This window comes from Pleurodeles waltl, chromosome 6 (genome assembly GCF_031143425.1).
Source record: "Pleurodeles waltl isolate 20211129_DDA chromosome 6, aPleWal1.hap1.20221129, whole genome shotgun sequence".
Lineage (NCBI taxonomy): Eukaryota > Metazoa > Chordata > Amphibia > Caudata > Salamandridae > Pleurodeles > Pleurodeles waltl.
The window spans coordinates 973,181,569-973,200,273 of record NC_090445.1 but is presented as its reverse complement, the minus strand read 5'-3'; the positions used below and the strand labels follow the sequence as shown (position 1 = coordinate 973,200,273).

Here is an 18,705-nt window from a genome sequence, read left to right as displayed (position 1 = left end):
TGTCGGCCAACTGGTTCTGAATGCCTGGAATGTATTGTGCTATTAGGCAAATGTGATTGTGAATTGCCCAATGCCAAATTTTTTGTGCTAAGAGACACAGTTGTGATGAGAGTGTCCCTCCTTGTTTGTTGAGATAATACATTGTTGTCGGTTTTGACAAGAATGTGTTTGTGGGCTATTAGTGGTTGAAATGCTTTTAATGCTAGAAACACTGCCAACAGTTCTAAATGATTTATGTGGAGTTGTTTTTGTTGACTGTCCCATTGTCCCTGTATGCTGTGCTGGTTGAGGTGTGCTCCCCACCCCATCATGGAAGCATCTGCTGTGATCACATCTTGAGGCACTGGATCCTGGAACGGCCGCCCTTGGTTTAAATTTATAGGGTTCCACCATTGAAGCGAGAAGTGTGTCTGGCGGTCTACCAACACTAGATCTTGGAGCTGACCCTGTGCTTGTGTCCATTGTTTTGCTAGGCACTGTTGCAAGGGCCGCATGTGTAATCTCGCGTTTGGGACAATGGCTATGCATGAAGACATCATGCCTAGAAGTTTCATTAAAAACCTTACTGGGTAGTGTTGGTTTGTCTGTATGCTTGATGTTATATTTTGGAATGCTTGGACCCTTTGTGGACTTGGAGTGGCAATCGCTTTTTGTGTGTTGAGTATTGCTCCCAAGTATTGTTGTAGTTGGGATGGCTGCAGATGTGATTTCTGGTAATTTAAAGAAAATCCTAGTTTGTGTAGAGTTTCTATAAAGTATTGTGTGTGAAGAAGACACTGTTGTTGAGTGCTGGTTTTTATTAGCCAGTCGTCTAAGTATGGGAATACGTGCATGTGCTGTCTCCTTATGTGAGCAGCTACTACTGCAAGGCATTTTGTGAATACCCTTGGGGCTGTTGTTATCCCGAACGGTAACACTTTGAATTGATAGTGTACGCTGTGTATTACAAACCTTAAGTATTTTCTGTGAGAAGGATGGATGGGTATGTGGAAGTAGGCATCCTTGAGATCTAACGTTGACATTTAGTCCTTTTTTAGTAAGGGAACCACGTCTTGAAGTGTTACCATGTGGAAGTGATCCGACTTGATGAAGAGATTCAGTGTTCTGAGGTCTAATATAGGTCTTAACGTTTTGTCCTTCTTTGGAATTAGGAAATATAGGGAGTAGACGCCTGTTCCTTTCTGATGGTTGGGTACTAACTCTATTGCTTGTTTTTGTAATAATGCTTGGACCTCTAGTTGTAATAGGTCTAAGTGTTGTTTGGACATATTGTGTGCCCTTGGGGGCACATCTGGTGGGAAATTTGTGAATTCTATGCAATAACCATGTTGGATAATGGCTAGGACCCATGCGTCCGTAGTTATGTGTGTCCAGTTTTGGTAGTATGCGGTAAGTCTCCCCCCCACTGGTGTTAAGTGTTGGGGTTTTGTGACATTGAAGTCACTGTTTGGTTTGACTCGTCTTAGGTGTCTAGAACTTTCCCCTTCCTCTTGGGAATTGTCCACCTCTATATGAGCCACGAAACCCTCCTCTCTGGTATTGTCCCTGATAGGTGGGTCTGGTTTGCGAGGTGGACGGCTCTGGTGTTTGCATTCAAACCCCCCCTCTAAATTGTGGCTTTCTAAGTGTGCTTCTGCCCTGTGGGAAGTAGAGCGCGCCCATGGCTTTGGCCGTGTCCGCCTTTAATTTTTCAATTGCTGTGTCCACTTCCGGCCCAAACAATTGTTCCTGGTTAATAGGCATGTTCAACACTGCTTGTTGGATTTCTGGCTTGAATCCAGAGCTTCGTAACCATGCATGCCTGCGAATGGTTACCACAGTGTTGACCGTTCTTGCTGCCGTGTCTGCCGAGTCTAATGATGACCTTATTTGGTTGTTGGAGATTGCTTGTCCTTCTTCCACAACCTGTTGGGCACGTTTCTGGTGTTCTTTGGGCAAGTGTTGTATAATGTGTTGCATCTCGTCCCAGTGTGCCCTGTCGTAGCGTACAAGTAGGGCTTGTGAGTTTGCGATCCGCCATTGATTGGCTGCCTGTGCTGCCACTCGTTTGCCCGCTGCATCAAACTTCCTACTTTCTTTGTCAGGCGGTGGAGCGTCTCCTGACGATTGAGAGTTTGCCCTCTTTCTTGCTGCTCCTACAACCACTGAGTCTGGTGTAAGTTGCTGTGTTATAAACACAGGGTCTGTTGGGGGAGGCTTGTATTTTTTCTCCACTCTAGGCGTGATAGCCCTTCCTTTAACTGGCTCCTGGAGTAACTGTTTTGCGTGCTTGAGCATGCCCGGGAGCATTGGCAGACTCTGGTAGGAAGTGTGGGTGGATGCCAAGGTGTTGAACAGGAAATAATCCTCTATTGGCTCTGAATGCATTGCTACATTGTGGAATGTAGCTGCCCTTGATAGTACCTGCGTATATGCAGTACTGTCCTCTGGAGGTGACGGCCTTGTTGGGTAACAATCTGGGCTGTTGTCTGATACTGGTGCATCATATAAGTCCCATGCATCAGGATCATCTTGTGTCATCCCTGTATGCGTAGGTGACTGCATTGGAGGTGTTCTTACCGGGGACAGCTGTGGTGGGGAAGGTTGTGGAGAAAACCTTGGTGGTGGGGTTTTATCTCTGGCCACCTTCGGCTGCATTTCTGACTCATGAAATGCCAGCTTTCTTTTGGTTTTGATTGGAGGAAGAGTTTGTATTTTTCCAATCTCTTTCTGGATAAGCAACCTCCTTTGCGTACGGTCTGGTTCCACCATACTTATTTCCTGCTCAAATCTGTGTTTTTCATGCATTTGGCTGGAAAGTCCTTGCTCTTCTGTGTAAGAGCTTCTTTTCGGCTCCGAAGCCGCTTTTTTCGGTACTGATGCTTCTGATAAAGTCTTTGTCGGTTCCGACGTTACTTTTCTCACCTTGGGTGAGTCGAACTCTCGGTGTCGAGATCATTCGGTGCCTGAATCTCGACCGGAGACAGATGTCTTCGGCAATTCTTTGGCCTTTTTCGGTGCCGATGTTTGGTCACCTTCTTTTCGATGGGTTAAGCCATGGCCTGCTGGCGGTGGCATCCCCTTGGCCTTAATGATCTTTGTGTGCGTTTTGGACAAGGCAGTTTTACTCACTGTTTTCTGCATCGTCGTGGGTCGCTCACTTTCGGATTCGTCCGTCCCCTGGATGGAAATTCTTTCCTCCTCCTCGACGTCGAGTTGTTCTCTCGGTGTCGACACCATTTGTAGTCTTCTCGCTCTTCGATCACGTAGCGTCTTTTTTGATCGAAACGCCCAATAGGCCTCACAAGTATCCTCCCTGTGTTCTGGTGATAAACACAGATTACAGACCAAGTATTGGTCTGTATAAGGATACTTCGAGTGGCACTTCGGACAGAAGCGGAAGGGGGTCCGGTCCATTAGTTTTGTCGATGGATGCGGTCGGGCCGACCAGGCCCCGCTGAAGAGCGGAAGCCCTGAAGGAGCGCTTCTGCTATCGGTGTCGATATGCTAACACTAAACCGGTAGCGAGCACGAACAATACAGTCGAATTTTCGATATTTAGCCAACTTTCCCGATTCGAAATACAGAGCGAAGAGGAACACGTCCGAACCCGATGGCGGAAAGAAAACAATCTAAGATGGAGTCGACGCCCATGCGCAATGGAGCCAAAAGGGAGGAGCCCCTCGGTCTTGTGACTCGAAAAGACTTCTTCGAAGAAAAACAACTTGTAACACTCCGAGCCCAACACTAGATGGCAGGATAATGCACAGCATGTGAATCTGCAGCTACACATATATATATATATAAAGAAGTGTTATTCTTCTAATTTGGTCTCCGATTTATTCTTTGAGTGAGCATCTCATTTACTGCCTCCGAGTACACCAAGTGCTTAGCACTACCCTCCGATAAGCCTAACTGCTTGCCCACACTACCACAAAATATAGCATTAGTCCTACCTACTTTGCCTCTGCAAACCAATAGGGGCTCCACTGGACTCTCTACACGATGTACTTCTTTTTGGCGCACCTTATAGACAGCCAGTTTCCTACAAGCCCATTCAAGTCTTGCACAAGAGGTTAAACCAGCTTCCCAAATTGTTTAGAACCACCAACTAATTTTTAGAACAAATGTTTGCTACTCACCTAGCTTTCGAAGACATGAGGTGGGCATTTTTTAAACATAACTAAAGCATCGTGTGGTAGCACACTGTCATTTACAGACAGCACATTTTCCAATTAAATGGCCACTAAATTTGCACAGACATACAGTTTTACTGGAAAAAAACGAGTGCACACAAATGATGAGTGGAAATCGGATTTGAGTGACTATTATTTGTGCATCACCAAGTAAATTGTCTTGCTCCTATTAAAATTTTTGTTTTCATCACGCTTCAGAATTACAAAAAGTGTCTTTCATTTTTGCTTTCTTAACTGCTGACAGTTCATTTACATGTATTTACATTTTGTGTTTAGAAATGAAAAAAAAAGAAAAAAGATTACACTCTACCACTCGGCAGCCTTTCCTTTCAGTCACTATATGTCATCAACATTGTCACATAGTTCACTTTACTTTTCTTCCTGCGCCTGCAAAGTAAGAGTAATTTGTAAACACCAATCCCCATGTTAAAACAGCAAGCAACAGTGTGTCAGCAGTCACAGCCCGACGCTGTACCTCTGTCTCTGAAGCACTGCAAATGGGACAAGATAATTACAAAATTTAAAGACATCTTTATTTAATGCTTGAGCCTTTGTGACCCACCGAAAATGTGCTCAGGACCCACCAGTGGGATGCAAACCACAGTTCGGAAAACACTGGGTTAGACCAAGAAACCTCCAGGGCATCTCACCTACTGGAATGTTGCTGCTCTCTCACTCTGCAATCCCTCATACAGCAAGATCCATTGTGCCCTTAACACCCCTCCACTCTCCTCAACTATGATGATAAGGTTGAAGAATGTTGGTCAATAACATGGGCCTGGACCGGTGAGTTAACCTGGAGAGTTCCTTCCCCTGCCCATAACTGAAGGAGAAAACTCTAATATGGGCTGCCAGGAACCTCAGTTGGAAGGATTTAGGTGCCAAAGGTAATTTGCTATTAGCCACTGCTAGACTTTTCTAGGGGACTACATTGGATGTCATTGACCAAAAAAAAAAAAAAAAAAGATGTTTATGGATCTATGTGGTAGCCCAAACATGCTCCCCACTTACAGTCTCAAGTCCACTGACCTGTGACACCACCTGAATTCAGACTCACTCGAGTCCTAGTGTTGTGGCGCCGCCATGTCACCCAAGGACTAATCCACAGTGGATAATGCATGTCTAGAGTTTCCCTTTCCAAATCTTGGCTGTCCTGGCCCATTCATCTACTAAAGGAGGAAAGAGCATGCAGCTGTAGGTCTCCTGGGTCAAAACCCTAAGGGCATGTGCTGCAGCAGCTGCCGCTGTGTTGCAGATCCACTGTTCGCAGACTCCTTTAGAGTGACTTCTAGCTAGAACATTTGCTCTCAAGGAAGCAGGCACCTCCATCGCCATTGCCATTGCAAGCATGACATACGCTAACAGCCAGACTCCCCCCTACATTGACACCTCCCTCCGGTCTAACTTATTCCTGTGTCAGGTGAATGATTAGTCCTATAAGGCAACTGCCTCATTATCTTTACCTCCTAGTGATTGTGTGGGGTGGGTTCTATTGGAACAATTGGTGGCACATATGCGTTTCAACAATGTATCCTAAATCAGCAATTTTGTTGATTACTAATTTATGTGACAGCTTATCAGGGCTTTCTACGCCAGTGTCGCCTATGACAGAATAGCAACACCACTCCATTGTGAGGTGGGGTTTGATAGAACATTTTATCTGGGATGTTTGGGGTATTTTAGTGATAATATATTTAATACACCCTATTTTGGTTTATAGCTTGAAAATATTGACGTTGAACAGATGAGAACGACTAGGTTTGTAATTAGGAAGAGTCCAACAGTCCGATAGACCACAGGAGAGGTGGGTCTCTTTTTACCCTTTTTCTCGATTAACAAATTAATAGTTGGACATGAAACCTTAAGGAACAACCCCCTTTTTTTCCATTAGAGATCACCCAGACGAAACTCGCACTCTTGCACCCACATCGTCTTGCTTTATCTATTGTTGTTACAGGAAAAAGAAATTCAGTTTGTAGTCACAGTGACTCCTTTAGCATGGACTACCAATTTAATAAGCTTTTATTAATTTTCCTGTTTAGTATCAACACACAACTCCGCCCAATTATTTTGGCCTGCATCATATTCTAATATGTAGTGCACCACTTGCCATTTAGAACCATAATAATCTAAGGTCAGAGTTACTGTACTCTTCCCTGCTTTATTTAGTATACGTTAGACAATATTCTATTCTGTTTGGGTCACGCTTCCTTTTCTCTCTGGTGCACAACGCCATGGAAAGGCTGGCAGATGGGGACTCAATCCCCAGGGCAGCTCTGTTCGCAGCGCTGCCCTGCCAGATTACAGCTGTCGGGACCGCCAGGCTGCAGGCTGGCTGCAGCCTGGCGGTTGGACCGTGGTGGCTCTGCCACGGTCATAATGGGGTGGTCAGACCGCCCTGTCTGCGGAGGTCCGACCGCCATCGCGAGACTGGCGGTCTTAAGACCATCACCAGCCTTGTAATGAGGCCCATAGTCTTGAATGTCTGGGTCCAGCAACAATGCTTTTGCAACTGAAGCAGTGTACACTTTTGCTTAGAACGCAGGATTCCCAGGATTATTTATTTGCTATTAAAGGGGGTCAGTTCCATAGAGGGCATACGCTGTAGGCAGTACAGAAGGGGTCAATGGTGAAGCATACAGTGTTACCTTACTCTTGGAGGGGGGTAGGGGGGCGGTTATGTGGGTAGAGCAGCTGAGTGATGCGAATGAGATGTATGCATCGGATTGTTTTTGTTGAGGTCAAGGTACTGTGCAGTACAGACGGCTGCTGAAGGGGCGGTCTGGAGAATTCCTCAGAGAAGTCTGTTGTTGCACAGATTGACTACATGTAGTGTAACGTAACTTAATGTAATGTGGATTTATAGAGTGCTGCTTGTCACCTATGAGGGTATCCTGGCGCTGAGTTAGTGAGAGTAGGCACATGGTGAGGCTGGGCCTGAGTACATGCAGTCTCTATGGTCCTGCAAGAAGACTAATTCAAAAGCCAGGTCATCAGCTTCTTGCAGAATTCAAGAAGTGTGGGGAAGGCCCTTTTGTGTTGGAGGAGATTGTTCAACGATTTGGCGGCTTGGTAGGAGAATGTAGGGAAAAGTATCTGGAAACTGCAAGACATGCTAGTGGTAATCTCAAGAGAAGAGATGTGTGGTGACAAGTGAGCTTGTTATTATAAAATGGGGACACGGACATATGTTTTGTGCAGAAGCAAGGCAACAAAATGTGGTGGGAAATTTGAGAGCAGTCTTGGAAGAGCTCATACATCATTTGTAGGAAAGAACATGAAGTCCGTGATAACAGACGAGATCACAGTTTATGTGGTGTACGTTTTTTAAAAGTGAGGTAAAGGGGGTGCACGTCACCTGTAATGTGGAAGAGGTCTGTGGGTGTTGAGGTGCGGCAGTGGGAGGTTGGACTAATCAACAGAGTGGGAGGAGGATGGAGGCATAGTCTGTGAAGCCAGGTGTCTTGGATGTAGGAATTAAGTCATCCCTTGGAAAGATGTGTTGGACTGCCGGTGCTCGACTTTCTGCCCTGCATTTTGCCTCAGTGCGCTTCACACTCAGCCAAACACAGAGTGTGTTCTATGTTTCACAAAGAGCAGCAGCTCTATAATCCTGGATAGGAGTTGGAGGGGTTTTGCAGCAGAGGCCATCTACTTCCCACTCACCACGTTTAAGATAAAAAGACCTCCCCACAAGACATTTTTGCACCCAATGTTTGGTGACATTTCATTATCATAACACTTGACTGGGTAGAAGCTATGATAATTGTATATTCAGTCCACAAGTGTTTTCTTGGATCTGGGATAAGGGCAGTGCCTTTCCATAGCCAGTTCCCAGTTAGTGGTAGTAAAACACCAAGATGAGTGTTGGATCACGAACAGGCATTCACAAGATTTTGGGCTCAAAAGTCCGGTGTCCTTAATAGGTTGAGGAACAGGAGGCTAGGATGCTAAATTTGACCCCAACAAAGTGAGTCATCAATCTGAACACTTACTTTTGAGACCATTTGGAGCTTTAACTAGTACTCTCCTAAGCTGTTTGCAGCACTCCATGTTAACCAATCATCAGGGTATCTGTGTGCACTTTAACAGGACAGAAACATTTTCAGAGAACACATCTCTTCTCATACTCGCAGTGGCCAAGAGGTTCTATGTTCCAGAGTTCAGATATAAAGAAATGTAGCAAATGTGCTCCGTTAAGACATGGCTGCCATGAAAAAAGCTGAGAAGACCATCAGAGTTCCCGTCAGTAGATGAGATCTAAGAAATATGCAAGATGAAGAACAGCCTCAAGCTAACCATTTTAAGCATATATTTATAGAGAAAAGGCTGCCCGTCAGATGCCACAGGAACAGGTCTTAAACAAAGAAAGGATTCACCTATAATGAACCAGTCAACTGCCCCTACTCCATTCTCACTCCTATTCCCAGTCACATTAGTACAGTCTCCGCAGAGTTGCTAAATTACGTGCCTTGAGCAGACGATGTTAAAGAAGGAGGCAAGACCAGAGATTTAGAATGATAAGCTCTGGATAATCAAAAGAAAGAAAAAGAACAGTAAGTGAACAAAAAGGAAAAAAAGAAGCATCGTTAATAACAAAAGGCAAAGAGTTCATCACTTAAAGCATCACAAATTTTGTAAAAGGTGAGGCCAAATCAAGAAGCTCCACCTGCAACCTTGACCCCCCTCATACCAATACCCTCTTACTCCACTTAAGCGGACAGGTTAGCATAGCCATATAAGTTTGAAATGGCACATGAAATGCAGTAAATGAGTAGAAAAGAGGAATCAGTGGTTCTTTTAAGTCAAATTCCACCTTTGTGGAACAAAGCCATTTCTCAAGTGAAAGTCACCAAGTATATTGTTCCAAGTCAGATGCTTTAATCAGCCTGGACTTACCTCTTCCCAATGGCAAAAAATAATCTAGGCGCTTCAGGGGAGACCTAGATGCAGGTGTACAACAGAACTTCAACAGGTGGGTCTTACTGATAGGTGGTGTTGGATGATGGTGCTGTAAAGCAACAGGAGCATTTGGGAGCCTTACAAATAAAAGATCTCAGGTATCTGTGTAACCAAGACACTGTATAATTGGCTGATAATGGTGCCTTCGTCAAGTACTTTTAATAAAGGAAAGAGTGAGAAGAGTTCAGCCCTAAAACTCACTCTCACTATTACGTAACATATAGATAATTGACTTGGGGTGGGGGAGGGGGCGTTCCAGAGGGACCACTTGCAGTGAAGATGCACCAGAACCCAGTTAGGGTGGGAGTGAAAAGTATGTCATAAATTCAAACTTCTGAAAAAATTGATTTTTTTTTTTTTTTAGCAAGGGGGACTTATAAGATAGGGAAGAGAGCAAAACAATATTCAGAACTGGCCACACGTGCATGAGAAAAAGGGTACGGTAGAACAAGCAGGAATTCCTTACAGACCTTTGTATTATTCTACAAATATACTGAAGCATCCTCACCTCCAGAAGCTGGCTTCTCTCCATATCGGTCAATTTGCCTTTGCCTTTGGAAATGTCCTCGACAGCCTTTTTTAGGACTGAATTTTCTTTCCTGAGTTTCTCCAAGTCTGTATCCGATTTGGAGACTGCAGCCTTGAACCCAAGTCTGTTGGTAATTATATCTTTAGCTGTCTTTGCCGTCATTTTTGGAAGTATCTGCAAAAAGTACAAAAGTAAAATCTAATTTAATCATTTGCAGAATGTGGAACTTAACTAAAAGAGAAATGTGAAACTTGTGTGGTGCTGCAAAACAAAGAATTGTACATATTTATATGTCCTGCACTCCAATCAACCAATTTTGCCTTTAAAAAAACAACAACAAAAAACACAGGCCTGAAATGAACCAAACAGTACTGTCCATGCTCTCACCATCACCACCACAAGCCCCTCCTTAATGCGGCAGGTCAAACCTCATTTACTGGCATAAAGGTCCACTAAAGTCTGAAAACAAAGGTGTTGGTGGCGGGTCGTAGAGCTCTTTGGAGGATATGTATTGTATAAGGAATTACCTATACTGTATCAGTAACGTCTTTTTGTTCATTATCAACTCTCCATTGAGCTGCACTTTTTAGTAGGATGCAACAATCAAAGCTGCAAGGTAATAAATACAATAATTCTCTCTCACTGTCCAAACCCAGCAGCGCATCTGATCAGGACAATATGAGGCAGTTTCTCAGTCCAACCCATATCATCAGCTAGAAACTTGCTCAAGGATCAAGATACAACTAATGTACACAATAAATTTAAACCACTCATTACATGCATATAATTGCACAACAACGTAACCAAGGCAGGGATGTTATCTGTGCTAAATAGTCAAACTTTACGCTTGGCCCAAAATGATACTATGGCTACACCTAGGTTAAAAACTTTGAAGATGGCTTATTAACTACCTTCTGGTCCTTTGATGGATTGTTGGGGAATGTGACACGCACACAATTCTTTTGAGCTTCAGTCCTCAGGGCTCTCATTCTAGCACACTAAAGGAACAAACACAAATATCTAAGTTCTACTGCAAGAGGTGATTCACCTTGCATCGAGTGCAACTCCAAACTCCACCTCACGCACAGTTGCTTCTATTCTCCATCTGCCCATCCCTATGTCCTCCTCTTTCCACTTATGTGCCCCACAGGTTGGATCAGACCTCGTGCAGTGCAGGTATGCGAGTCCTGTTGTCAGTGACTTGCTTCTGGCCATATCTGTGTTTATTTTCTGCATGATAAGAAACTGAATTGTTCAGACAAAAAAGTGTGGGCATTTATTTCTTAAAATTGTTCTTCATGTTTAGTTTACAAACCTATGCATCTAGTCGAGCAATACTCGTCTGTGTTGCTATTTAGGTAATTTGTGTTTCACTTCATACAGAGCAGGCGTTCAGAAGCCTATTGGGAAACGCCAGTTAGGGATAGGGAGCAGTCAGTGATATAAATGCGAAGGATTCCTATGTCTTCACTGGTACTTACACCCTCAATACAAAAGACTGGTCGGTAAAGTACCACTGTACATGCCTATAGCTCATGTGTGTTTTTACTTCACGGAGGGTATCAGGACAGACTTAGTCAACATCTTCTTCTCAACCTTAAATGAATCCCCATTTTTCCTGCACTCCCCTCACATCATTCTCCTCTACCTCATTCCAATTTACATGCCTCAACGTTGTAAACATCTCTGTATCTCTGCGTATATCCAGTTCTGTCTCCATCGACTATTCCTACCAGTTTTTAGTGAAAACCTGTTGCCCTGCTCCATGTCTAAAATGAGTAGAGCAATAAAAACACATGTAGATTTGCAATTAAAATTTGTGCGATTACTAGCAATGCTTATGTAACTTACAACTTGTTTAAAAGAGCCTCCCAACAAGAGTTTCGGAGTATGTTACCACCACCTCAAAGTTGGAAGCAGGAACGGCCATGCTGGGGTGTGTCCCAAATGCTTGTCCTGTAGCTGGTTCTGGCCAAAACACAAATAATCTTGCACTGGGGTGTGGTCCACCTGCAAGATACCTATAGTCCTAGAAGCCTTGGATACCACCATGTGGTCATGTTACTTGGCCAAGAAGTAACTCACAGTTTAGCAAAAGGCAAATGCCCTCTCAGGAGGGAACGCTTTTGCTGGGCTGCAATATGGAAAGGTCACAATAAACTTATTATGGATGGTACCAAACAGGATTTTGCTGCAATTCATTGAGAACACAAGATCCTGGGAGTTTTGATATCCAGACTATTCTAGACCCTACTCCCTCCATTGAAGTTCCTAGGATGAGGCAATTCTTTAGGTTCAGAAAGCAAAGACCTGCTGCTTCAAAATGCTGTCAGGGCCAGTATTGTGATAAAGACCACAGTAGCAGCCCTCAGGACTAAATGACACTGTCTTGTACTTGTTCAGGCTCCCTGCATCAGCATCTTTACCATCTATGGGGGGGGGGGGGGGTGGGGGGGCACACACTTGCTTACATCATATAGTTCTAGGACTCAGTGGCATTCTTCTTTATATCTTGCAATGAAATAGTGGACGGAGATTTCTACTCCTTTTCTGGGAACATGAACTTCTCGATTGCTCCTAAAATAAGAAGCCTCTCTACCCCCAAAACGTTCTCCAATTGTTGAATGAGGCAGAGGTGGTGTAACTAGAAATAGCCATTAGAAAATGTGAAACACAGCCTTTCTTTAGCACTGAGATGACCTGTGCATCTGCAGTTATCTTGGTCCAATGACATTAGTCATCTTCTGATGGAGTGCGCCTCCTGCAGCTGTGCTGAGGAAGGCACCTAGTCCACTGGGTAGTCAGTGAAACACGTTGAACTTTGTTGAGGCCAGAGGAGTGGGCTTAGTCTTTCCTCTATGACTGACTGTTTCCTGAGGAAGGAAAGGCTCCAGCCACGGTTTTGGAAAGAACATTCTCTGGTGGAAGACTTGAAGTCAATCATATGGGGACAGGAAAAAAAGGGAAGGTCTCTGCTGTACTACTTGGATGGCTCCATTATGCTCCATCTTGTATTGCTCATAGACCTTACCCGTTGAGGCATTGATGAGGTTCTTCTCATTAAAAGGAAGGTTGAAAACCTTTCCTGGGCATCTGGATTAATATCCGAGTACTGGAGCTATGATGGCAGGGTCAACAAGATCCTGAGACAATAGCAAGTTCTCTTCTGCTGCCGGTTTGTCTAAGTTGAATACAAATTTACATTGCTGCTTAGCAGAGAATGGGAGCAAACCAATACAGCAGTCAAACATTTGCACAGGTGGAACTCACCCTAGTCAAGATGGCACTGGCATTCACCGGTCTCAAGCGGGGAATCGGACTGATGAATTTCATTGGAATAAGCATCCAGATTCTTGGCCTTGTCCAAATGGGAGAATGTTGATTTACCATCAAGGAAGCTGCAATCACCACCATAGACAGAACTGGAGGTTTCCTGCAAAGACTAGATGGTCTTTGCCTTAGGCCTTGGACAACAAATAGCAGTCTCCCAAACAGTGATGATCATGCTTCCTTCAAATCGCCTGAGCGCTTGAGAACCTGTGACTCAATGGCTCAAGCAGGCTTTGTTGGAACAGTTGTTGCTGTCCCCACTGCATAGACAAACTCATTCTTTAGGAGTACATGGGTGTGGTGGTAGCGCTTTTTGGAAGCAGGTCCTTATGGTCACTACTACTTGTCTTGGGATCAGAGTACACGTCCTCCAATACTGCCCTCTTGGAATGGGTTGGGGGCTGCAAGATGAATCAACTGGGATAAGCGTACAACCCTAAATGTTGAGTAGGAGCAATCAGCAACATGATTGGTGCTGGTTGAGAAACAGGGCCATCAATTCCAGAGTGAGGGAGAAAGGGGGCATTTTATACAAAAAAAAAAAAAAAAAAAGGAAGCACTGGTTATGCAGCTCAGCTGCTTAAATGGCCAAAAGCATGGCAGACCTGACAAACCCAAAAAACAGTGTGGCATAAAGTACTCTAAGCTCAAGGAATAAACAAATGTGTTGTAGAAGTTCGCCAAGCACACAAGAAGCCGGATCCGAGACAGTTTTCACGATTAAAAACAAGCATTTTCAATGCAACAGGTCCCGCATTTGCTCAAATTAGAGCTATTAGCATTGTAAAGAAAAAAAGAAATGCAGCGCAATCGCACTATGTAAAATGCAACGCGATAAAGTAGTCCGGACACCATGCTGAAAACATCGAGCCTCGTATGTTTTTAGTAGTTTACCGGTGCTGTGTAGGTGGGCTAAACACCGGAAGAGGCATGACTTATGCATGCCTTTCACAAATGAAAGCATGAAAATGTTAAAAGGCAAGCCCACGAACCAATGTAAGTGACTGACGTGACATGGGCGTGGTTTGAAGCCCAAAGAGAGATTACAGAACAGGACTGAGTGCTTTGCGCTCGCCCATAAAAAGGAATTGGCAAGGGTGGCCTAAGCGCATGGATGGGAGCATGTCACGTATGACAAGTGTGATTGCACTGCAGTATGCGAAACTCTGTATCACCACTATAAAGGTCATTTTTCTGGTCCCGCTACTTGGTGACAGTGCATGCACCTACAAAGTTGAAATAAGAAATAGCAATAACAAAAGTAAGGAAGTTTTGCACCCAAGCATAGTTCAAGACACAAAGCATAAGGATACCAGAACCTTGCTTTAAAGAGCAGGCAATGGAAGCCCCATAAATATGATAAATGATCAATCAAACCAGAAAAGTAAAATGAAACCCAAGATAGGGGCAGTGGAACATTTAGTTGTCACACTGCTAGACTTCAACAGATCCAGAAAAATTATGAGTTTCTTAAAATAGGAAAGACATTGTATGTAGCCTAATAACTGCATGTTTACAAGTGTCCATAGTATGCAAAACGGTGCTCAATGGGTTAATACTCAAGCTGGGTTGAGGGGAGTAAAATACACTCCACAGGCTTTGTTCCAGTGTAATCTTCCGGTCTCTTAGCTTGCAGTTAAAGGACTAGTAAAGCTCGTAGACGCACTGGGTTTTAAGCTGTACTCTTGAATTACAACTGTCAACAATGATTACACCTTTAATGTGTTGTACATTGTTAACCGTGTTAAAATCAATACAAATGTATCACGGGTAATATGCTGGTACTATATATTTAATTATAAAATGAACATGTGTATACTATCTCAATTTCAATATTAAAACGAATTCTGCAGGTTTTCCATATCCAGCGGTGACACGCTGTGCGTTTTGAACCACAGAGTACCTTGGACGGGGTCGCTCTGCCAGCCTGTTCACTTCTGTGGTCTTTGTACAGAAAGGTGGCAGTGTACACCTGTTTTACAAGCACCGTTGTGTGATGGTGTAAACGAGAGTTCCGCTAAATTTGTTTGAATAAGTAGAATCTCGGTTAGAGGACTGTGTGAATGTATGATTTCTAACTCAAGGACGGAGGCGGCGTGAGTCAGTACTCATAGCAGCCACTGAGCCACAAAACCCAAAATATTTTGGGACTGGGAAGACAGTTGGCACCTACACAATAAGTTACTTTGAGGCTTAGATGGTACCCACTTTTGTCATCCATCGAGTCTGCAAGAACACATAATAACCCATTTTAAATATTATTAAACAGCCAAACAACTAAAGGATTATGAAAACAATACGACATATCGAATTTATTAAAATACAAGAATAATTTTAAATAATTGTGAAAGGAAAAATTAGCAGTGAACACTCGAATGGCAATTGAACGACCCACATAAGCCGAGTACGAAATACTTTTGTCTTTTTTGCAAACATTACAAGTTAAAGAAACCACAAATACACACCACTGAACAAGACACCAACCTAATTCATTTACTTTCGACACCCACTGCAGAGACTATATAGTCAGCACCTCACGTGCAAGGTGCATTTTAACCCCTTAAATGCGGATGCTTTTCCGGCCTCAGAAGATCATTTCACATCTTGACTAACAGTCAGCTTTTAACTAATAACTTACACTGGGCTTAGGGCCCACTCACTGCTTCAACTGGGTGGCTTCGTTCTCACTTATTTGCTGGCTTCTTAGTCCATGGCTTTCTTTTCAAGTGTTTGTCGCTCCCCTGGAGCATTCCCATTTTACTATTCTTTTGAATGGCTGGCTTCCACTGCTCACTTTTAGGGAACTACTTTATTTTTCGTGAGCACTCCATTAGAATGAACGCCTTTTCTAGATCTTCCCCTAATGCATTTTTCGTTAGTGTTCCATGTTGCACTCGCACCTGTGTGCTGTTTTGTTTAATCTCCTAGTTACCATTTGCTTCCGGGTGCTCCACTACAAGAAGAGAGGTTTCCAAAAATGTTTTTTTTTTTTTTTTACCTTTGTAAACGGCTTCCGCCATCTAAGATAAGTGTAAAAAAAGATGTCTACATCATTCTGTTAGCATGCCTAAGCATAGTGACACATGTGGGCAACAAAGAACGGCACGACCAACATCATCGGTTTCATGGTGTCTTTTTTTTTTTTTTTTTTTGCTAATGCTATGCAACTGCGGCAAGAAGCACTGGAAGAACAAATAGATCTAGAAAGGGAAGATTTGCAAATGCTTGTCTGATACTGTGGAAAAACCCTTAATAACAAACAACCCTTTCCACAAAACGTCTCCAGGCCTGCATGTGGTAGGTTCTAGAGGTACACATGTGTTTGTGGTTACCCTGAAGGTATTCGAGAAAACAGACAGAGGCTTATTATGACTTTGGCGGACGGAAAAGCCCATCTGCCAAAGTCCCGACGGGTAGGTTGCTGCCAGTGTGGGAGCCTCCCTGCCAGGGCCATTACGAGTTTCCCGCTGGGTCAGCAGGCGGAAAGGCAGTTTTCGCCCACTGGCCCGGCAGGAAACAGCCTAAAGCATTGTCTCTGTCTGATAATAGAGCCGGTGGCAATGCTGTACTGCAATGGTGCACCAGCACCCGTCTCAGTGTTCACTCTCTGCGAAGCCAGCACCATCAAACCGTTGTGTAGACGAAATCTGGCAGTCCGACCGCGGCCCTACCACCACCGTTGTAATATGGTGCTCGGATCCCCGCACTGGCGGCGGTCCAACCACCACCATGACTCTGGTGGTCATTAGACTCAACCAGGGTTATAATGAGGCCCAAAACGTAGAAAACATTTGGAGTTCTTTTGGGGCAAAAAAAGGAAACATTTGCTGTGCAAGAATGTATGCTCCCTCCCCCATCAACCCCCAAGAATGGCATCAATAAAAGGTTTGAAAGTCAAATTCACCCTATTGCCAGCTTTCAGAAACAGGCAGTGTGGTAAAAATAATAATAATAAAAAAAGAAATTCTAGGCGGTAGTAATTGTTCCCCTTTATCTACTTACTTGCAGTTTTTGGTGGAAACCGGTATGAAAGCCAGGAGTGAACCCAGGAATCTATACATTTTGAAAAGTAGACAATTCTGAATTTCCATAGGTTTCATTTGTGAAGATCGTTCATGGTTTTCCAAAATACACTAATCACTGCAACCAAAAAACACAAGGTAAAATAGAAATTCTGTATTTTTTTTGTCCTAAGACCAAATCGACAAAAGTAAAGTAAAATTGTCCCAGTGGCAGGGCTATAGAGTTTTTGTCAGTTGTACAAAAACAAGCGATACCCAGAGCCATCAACTCAGCAACAGCTTACAGGGATTTTTTTTTTTTTTTTGTATGCCGATTAAGCATCAGTTCATAGAGAAAAATCTAATTAATTAAAAATGAGTATAAAAGGAAACATGCATTTTTTTAAATGCACACAAAATAATAAGTGTAGGGAGAGTGGTTATTTGTACAACTATGAATTTAGGGGTTACCCATAATATCATGTGAATAGACAGCATTCAGCAAAATGTAGGCCCTTCTTGAACACAGTCCTAGTTTTGAAAGCCAAAAATGGAGAGGAATTCAATGGATAACAAATGAAGACTCGATAGGAAATGCCCCAAAGATGCAAAAAAACAACATCAATTATTTTTCCCTCTAATTTCTTTCTGGAGATATGGGTAGCTGCAGTATTTGGGTCTGTACTCAGGCGGCACCCATGGATTCCTACCAACCCCATATAAGGGACCCCCCAGAAGTCTCCAAGCTATTGTGACTGGCATGGACCCCACTACATTTTCTAACTCCGAACACCCTACACACATTACATTTTGACATTTCTGTGAGGGAAAGTTCTGGACTCTGGTAATTGACAAAAGTCCTACCATCCAGTGTTCACACCCCTCTCCTGATAAAAACGGAACCCCAATTGTGTGACTTACTGAGACCTAAGCAAGCCAAACCACCCTGGTGCCCTCTAGGTAGGTTTAAAAAATGCCGTGGGTAAGAAGGATTGCTTAGGTGCCAGCAGGTCCATAGCCTAATTAGAGAAGCCATTCGCCAAAGCAATTAAGATTTAATTGGAATTTATTTGTGTCCAGTTTTGACATCTGGACTGCTAAAGAAAGGGGTAAGACTCCATTCTGCCTCCCCCGAGGGCAGAACTAATGTCTGGTACCAAGATTTCCAGGGCCCCACCTCATTACCTTTCTCACTTTACTCCTCTGGTGGTATGGTGGGCTTTCAGACTACATGAGTGGGCAGATTGGGGTGTTAACCACCCATCTGCCGGTCCCAGGGGTGTCAAAAAGCCAATTAGATTACCAGGGGAAAAGTGAAAAACAGTATGTGGTGCACAGCTTGCCCACCCTGGCACTGCAGCCCAACCCCCACTCCCGCGCATCAGACAGTCCTTCTGTCACCAGGAGGCAGGAGGTAAATTCCCCAATCTGCCCCCCGGGGAGGGGGGGGGGGGGGGGGGGGGGGGGGGGGGGGAGTAGAAAGACTGCTGGAGATGTAGACTTGAGGGAATGGCCAGATGTCAGGACGAGCAACTCGCACACTTTTAAAATCTATCCCTGGTATCCAGTGAGGGTTTTCCCCTTCTAGGGGCAGATTGGGAGTGAGCCCCCCAAATGTATGCGGTTCAGTTTAGGCTTCCTAGAAAAGGCAGGACTGCTTTAAAAAAATGAAGGGCAGGCCGCCTGCAGAGGAATTCTAGACCGGATA

At 44.0% G+C, this 18,705-nt stretch overlaps 1 protein-coding gene across 7 annotated transcripts in view; it reads right to left on the bottom strand.

Moving 5' to 3' along the window:
• Nucleotides 1–18,705, bottom strand: part of CEP55 (centrosomal protein 55) — a 209,241-nt gene that overhangs the window by 146,312 nt on the left and 44,224 nt on the right. For 4 of the 7 annotated variants that reach the window (XM_069239828.1, XM_069239833.1, XM_069239831.1 and 1 more), the window contains one exon: nucleotides 9,646–9,840. In XM_069239828.1, coding sequence (XP_069095929.1) covers nucleotides 9,646–9,828 — 183 coding nt within the window. In that variant the 5' untranslated portion in view covers nucleotides 9,829–9,840. Of the gene's footprint in view, nucleotides 1–9,645; nucleotides 9,841–16,998; nucleotides 17,137–18,705 lie in introns of all 7 variants that reach the window. The other 3 variants (XM_069239827.1, XM_069239829.1, XM_069239830.1) reach the window with 1 other exon arrangement.